This window comes from Misgurnus anguillicaudatus, chromosome 5 (genome assembly GCF_027580225.2).
Source record: "Misgurnus anguillicaudatus chromosome 5, ASM2758022v2, whole genome shotgun sequence".
Classification (NCBI taxonomy): Eukaryota; Metazoa; Chordata; class Actinopteri; order Cypriniformes; family Cobitidae; genus Misgurnus; species Misgurnus anguillicaudatus.
In genome coordinates this window covers 24,210,276-24,217,180 of record NC_073341.2, presented here as the reverse complement: position 1 = coordinate 24,217,180, position 6,905 = coordinate 24,210,276, and the positions used below count along the sequence as shown (strand labels likewise).

At 36.6% G+C, this 6,905-nt stretch overlaps 1 protein-coding gene across 1 annotated transcript; it reads right to left on the bottom strand.

The window, feature by feature from the left end:
* Nucleotides 1-559: 559 nt before the first annotated feature.
* Nucleotides 560-6,199, bottom strand: LOC129414569 (uncharacterized). Its single transcript, XM_055168634.2, has 6 exons — nucleotides 5,494-6,199; nucleotides 4,891-5,217; nucleotides 1,679-1,774; nucleotides 1,105-1,209; nucleotides 921-976; nucleotides 560-768 (listed from the first exon to the last, which is right to left on the bottom strand). The coding sequence occupies exons 1-6, from the start codon at nucleotides 5,561-5,563 to the stop codon at nucleotides 595-597; spliced, it is 828 nt and encodes a 275-aa protein (XP_055024609.2). The 5' UTR covers nucleotides 5,564-6,199; the 3' UTR covers nucleotides 560-594.
* Nucleotides 6,200-6,905: the final 706 nt, after the last annotated feature.

The window sequence follows — 6,905 nt, the reverse complement described above, 5'->3', positions numbered from 1 at the left end:
CCCTGCCATCTAAGCTGCTGGCATATCATCATCATAAACACATTCTGATATTCTTGTCACCTTGCAAGAAAACTTGAATGTTCAACATTCATCACAGGGTACTGTGACAAGGTGTTCATTTAAATCACACTTATAGTGGCATCTGGTACAATAACATTACTAACTATTAAGTAAATAATCAGAAGTCATTCTCTTACAATAATAAATCCAATTTAAATTTCAGATAGTATTTACTACAAGATCTATAGCAAACATGAAACTGTGTAAAACCCACAAATGACACATATTCTCCACATTAAACCACCTTGAAGAAACCATGAACAAAGAAAACCCTGATCTCAGTAAGGGACACTATGCATATATGCTGTCTGTGCCAGTTTGGTGAACAGTTAACATCTCTAAATAGAAACTATTTCAGACTATTCACACTCTACAGGTTTTCCACAGGAACATACAGGTCATAAATATAGAGAGCTTTAATGTAGAAACACACTGACACTGCAGCATGCAGCATGGTGCAGCTTGCTTTATGGAACACTTTGACCACATCTACCATGAATGCTCTGCAGTATACTTTATTTATTTATCCTCATTTTACATTTGTTGTAAAGTAATGAATGAATACAAAGCGTTAACATCATCCTGAGGTGCAATATCACAGTTCTGCACTGTTGAATAGTTTAGAGATGAATCATCTGCTGTAGGTCGACCAACAGAGCAATGCTCTGTCACTAGTTGATCATAGAGGTGATAGACGTCTTCTATATTCTATAGAGAGACAATGAAACACAGAAAAATATGGCAAACACATATTAACATTATAAAAAATATATATTTGCTGTGTTATTTGCTGTAATATTATTTAACTAGATTATACTATCACAAAGCAACTATCTAATGAGGAAATGCTGGGTTTCTACCTGGCTGGGGTCTGGTGTATCTAGAACTGGATTATCAGGGGTGGGATGGATCAACGCTGCAATAAACATAATCGTAGAACTCATATAAAGTGACTTTTAATAACTGTCCACACTCTCTTAATACCTATTAATCACAACAAAAACATTGTTTTTTGTTCATGTCTTTCTGTTTGTGTGGTCTTACCGCTGGACTTTGACATTGATTTTCTCTTGTAGAGTAAAACCAAAGCCACAAGAGCACAGAGCACCAGCAGCAGCAGAACACCTGCATAAACCAGACTCACATCGACTGATGTGAAAATAAAACATCATCACAATGATAACATCAGCATAGTATTCTAAGACAATCCAGAAAGCAGAGATATTTCTGTGCAGGAACAAATAATGAAAGTAATTCCAAATGCCATATTACAAAAAATCAAATATGAGAAAAACTACCGGAGCTTTTTTCTGGCAATTCAGAACTATTAATAGATTGGACTGGTGAAGGAATTATCTGATAGATAGATAGATAGATAGATAGATAGATAGATAGAGAGAGAGAGAGAGAGAGAGAGAGAGAGAGAGAGAGAGAGAGAGAGAGAGAGATAGAGGAAGAATTACAATATATCATCTGTAAAGTGAGACAGGATATCATGTCATCTGTGGGCAGCTACAGCGGATATAACATATATACATGTGTTTCTATGTTTCTACAATATACAAATGCTCAACACTGTAAAATCATTCAATTCACTTGTGTTTGGATGTGACTGTACCTGTATAGGTGTGTGTTGTAGACACTACTGTGTGATTAAGGATGTTTGTGGAGTTCAATACAGCAGCTGATGTGTTTAAAGGTGGAGTCGCAGGAGCTGCAGAGAATAAACACACACCAAAAAATCATTTATACAGAATTTAGAGGCAGTTTCACAGCCAGGGTTTATCCTAGTCCCAGACAAAAATGCATGTTTGAGCTAGGTCTAATTTAAAACACCTTGCACTGACATATCTTAACATATGTTTTGTCTTAAGATGCACACTAGTATTGTTTTTTGTAAGGTATGGGTCCTAATGTCCTAATATAACTAAGGCCTAGTCCTGGATTAATCTAAACCCTGTCTGGGAAACCACCCCTTTGAGTTTAAGAACATAAATGACTAAAATTAATATTATATCTGTCTCCTTGTTTTATACACATTTTTCATATTGTAACTTATGTTTAGTTTTGATTGTGATTTTAAATCATTAGATTTCTTTCTGTTATTTTTTAAAGGGCACCTGGTCTGATTCATGATTTTACATTTCCTTTGGTGTGTAAGTGTGTATTAGTACATGTTAACAATATGCTAAAGGCACAACCCCCAAAGTAAACGATGACGCAAGTGTCTTTTCCTGGACTACAACAAACACACAGATTGTAGGCAACAGTTTACTTCCTGGGATTGGTGCACTGATCTATATAAATGACTGGATTGCGCATGACGTCACAACTGTGAAGCCACCGCGCCGCCATGTTGGTATGCCCAAACATTCTATTAAATCAATGGACGCGATCAGGTTTTAATGATAAAACATCACCTTACTAGTCTTCGTTTTTATATCTGAAGTTACCCTGTACATTATTACAACACAAACGTCCTAAGCATGTACATAGTTATTTACTGAAAGTTGTACATTTTAGTTTTTAATGAGTTATTATACATTCATCTTCATTACAGTATCAGATCAGCAGACAGACCGCAGCATATTTAGTATTAATGACAAACGTGCTCATTCTGAAATCTAAATAAATAATCATACTTCGTACCGTATGTGCATGCAATAATTTGCTGGTTTTATGTTATCTAAACTTACAAGTTACCTAAACTTATTTAGAGAAATAACGCTGACCGTATAGCTGAATGTCAAAAAAACTTTATTTATACCCGTGTCATTAACAGAACGCAGCAGACACACTCACCTTAATGGTTTTTTATAAATCCATTTTCCTGCCCGATTAAAGCATAAACATTGCAAATAACACCAGAAATAACAGTTAACTTACGTACACATATCCTAAAAATAATCTTGCGTGACTGATACGCTGTAAAGCGGGTGAATTTTAAACATGATTTTGAATGGAAGTCAATGACGCCGTCTGCCGGTTGGGTATACCAAGATGGCGGCTCGAACTCTGCGCTGGCTTCACCTCACGCTGTTACGTTAAGCGTTCTATGCGCAATCCAGTCATTTATATAGATCAGTGGATTGGTGACGTAGACAAGACCGACATTATCATAATTCTTCCCACTTCTGATACTGTCAGTTAAAGGGGACATGTCACAATAATTTTTTAAGATGTAAAATAAATCTTTGGTGTCCCCAGGGCACATATCTGAAGTTTTAGCTCAAAATACCATATAAATAATTTTTTATAGCATGTTAAAATTGCCACTTTGTAGGTGTGTGCAAAAATGTGCCGTTTTGGGTGTGTCCTTTAAAATGCAAATGAGCTGATGAAGTGCAAACACTGATCACAAAGATGGTGATTTGATGCAATTCAAACTCAGTTGTGCTGTCAACTATTTTCTCTCTCTCTCTTTCTCTCTTCACTAAATTGCAGTGCTGTAGTATCCAACTTAAATTGCAGATTAAGGGGCGGTTTTATTATAATAAGATCTCCTTATGACATCATAAGGAGAAAGCAATTTCAATGACCTATTTTTTCAGGTGCTTGCAAAAAAAGGTTAATCAAAACTAAGTTACTGGGTTGATCTTTTTCATCATTTTCTAGGTTGATAGAAGCACTGGGAACTAGAGGTCTTCTCGGGTCCAAGGAAATGTACCCGACCCGAAATGACCAAAATCACTTTATACCCAAATCCGACGTGCATAAATAATATTTTTAAAAAGAAAGACCGACGCGAGACAAACCCGAGAAAATTAGACCGGAGTCTGACCCGAACCAGTGGCATTTTTTTACCCGACTGGACTTGAATGTAAACGGCACAGATGTGTGTGCAGTCTGCAGCCCCGCATGCAGCAGTCAGACATAAAGAAACAACCAAGTCGCAACCAATTTGGCGAGCTGCTCCATCTGTTTTACTTTGTTATCTGAAGACGACACCCAGGTAACCGTTAAAATGTACGTTACTTTTAAAATTGAATGACATGTCTGTCTCAATGAAAATTAACCTACCGCCAGCTACACAATGTTGCAAGCGCTCTTGGCAAACAGAGGAGAGGTTTGAAAAGGACATTGACGCACACACGCAAGAGAGTTCGGGTTTTTGGGTCGTTCGGCAAAAACACATTAATTTTAAATTACCCGAGACCCAATGCCACTAATATTATACCCAACCCGTGTTCGAGGCACACATGAAACTTTTAGACCCAAACCCGATCGGGTCTCGGGTTGGACCTCGGGTTTTCGGATCTAAGTGGACCCGTGAAGACCTATTATAGCACTTAACATGGAAAATTTTCATGCCATGGCCCCTTTAACTCCTGTCAGCATTGCAATGTGAGCAAATCTTTCAAACATGATAAGGAGCATCACATTTCCTATCACAATGTATAGATTAGCTGAGCAATCAGAGACACAGGGCTTTTCAGATCGATGATTTTATGCAAAATCAGAGCGTTTGTGGAAGGCAGGGATATCTGGAACTACAAAAATGTACAGTATGTGGAAAATAATGTGTTTTTAACCATAAACCATGCAAACACATTGTATTATATCAAATACACAAAATAGCTGCCCTTTAATAATTTATATCCCATTTCTATTTTTTTTCTGCAAATCATCCCTATGTTAAGTACTTAGCATTAACTTTATATATTATAACTTTAAATAATCTTGCCTAGCATTATTAACAGACAAAGAAGTAAATAATTAGCACATATAAATCTTACTGAATGTTGTGAATTTATATTAAATGTATTATTAAATAATTTAAAATTAAACAGGGAGACATGTATATCATAACCACAAATGTTGTTTACCCACCTGAATGGACAACCAGCTGTACTTTCTCCAGTGTGTCTTTAAACCATTGATCAAGTCCACAGTAATAAAAACCAGAGTCTGTAAGTCTCAGATGTCTGATGGTTACACTGAAGGTCTTTGTATTGGTAGTGCTCATTACAGAATATCTTCCAGCTGAGACGACCTCATCAATCTTTTCAGTTTTAATCAAAACATGCTTACATGGATGACGGCAAAAGTATTTTGGTGTATATATGTGAAGATCTGGAAAAGACCATCTGATAACTGCTGACTGTCCCACTGTTCCCTCAAAAACATTTCCAGACTTCACCAACACATCACATAAAACTAGAGAAAGAAGTAAAAGATATATAACTATCAGTTGAATCTTATCACAGTCCCACCCTTAAGAAAATTAACCATGGGTTTCCTAATAATATTCAATACACCAAAAAATCACGGTTACTACACTTTTACCACAAAAAAACATGGTTAATTTTCGTAAGGGCAGTAAATGTATAGTATATTAGTTAAACTGATCAATAGACTAATTACAGTTTCTATCCATTAACTTTTTACAGTATATAAATAATCATCAGGCACAAAAAATGAAATTCTACTCACCCCTATAAAGAATTAGAATCTTAAGATGTGCTTTCATCATCCTAATACTTCTACTAGAGCAAAACATCATCTTAAAATAAACAACGGCATAACACAGTAAACTACAGCAAACCTGTTTACTGCCTTTAATCTTACAGAGGAACACTGCTGCTGACAGAGAGATTTACAACGGAACCCAAACGGCAGACTGCGCTTCAGGAAGGAAAAGAAGCTTCAGCGGGGGTAAACTTTATAGCAAAAAAGTATTTCCCCATAGCTTACCGAGAGTTTATTCTACATGTTCTTAACTATCCTTGCAATACATAACCATCCCCAAAAAAATCATATGACAATGAACGTCTTTGACTTCAAAAGGTACACACTTTTATTTTCTTTCTGTTGTGCATAGACTTCTGCCCCCTACTGGCTGAGAAAAAAGCACTGTGGATCCTATTGTGCTTCTGCTATTATGGTGGTACATAGACAAAAGTGATGATCAGTACTGTGGTACATTTTGGCAACGGAAGTGGTGTTGTTCCCCAGTGGTTAGCTAAGTTTATCAAAATGGTTTCCCAGCATCAAAATGTCTGGTTGTTGCGTTTGGTTGCACTAATATAATATACTATATTTAAGCAATATCGCTTGAGTAGGAGTGTGATATAACTCTAAATCATCACGGCTGTGATTAGGCCAGAGGCACGAGGCTGTAGGCCGAGTGCCGGAGACAATCACAGCTGTGATGATATAGAGTTATATCACACTCCTACTCAAGCGATATTGCTTAAATATAGTATATTATATTAGTGCAACCAAACGCAACAACCAGACATTTTGATTCTAATTCTTTATAGGGGTGAGTAGAATTTAATTTTTTGTGCCTGCTTATTATTTATATACTGTCAAAAGTTAATGGATAAAAAACTGTAATTAGTCTATTGATCAGTTTAACTTATATACTATACATTTACTGCCCTTACGAAAATTGATGATATAGAGCGATATTGCTTTTATACAACAGTTCGACGGCACACATTTGAAAAACGAAAACTAGAAAACAACAGAGTAATTTTAAAAGCCTCTTTGTTTGAGAACTTCTTCCGCCACGGATTTGAGGGCGGCCAGAATGACGGGTAACACTTTCGGCTGCTTTGAATCTCATATTAACTCAATGGACGGATTCGCCGTTTTTAAATATTACAATTTCTTGGTCACAAAGTGTAGTTTTAAGATTAGTTCAGTCGAGAATATATATGTATTATATTTAAATCTACAGTCGATTAGTAAAGATAGCGCCTGTTTGAACGTTTGCTTATGAGATTCACTACGTATGAGAACCAAAGCATGAGCGGACGTCAGTGTTCACTCGCCCCGCTGACCACCGCCCTCTCTGGGCTACATCTCTGACAGGTATTCCCTAGCTCTCATGTTGGCCT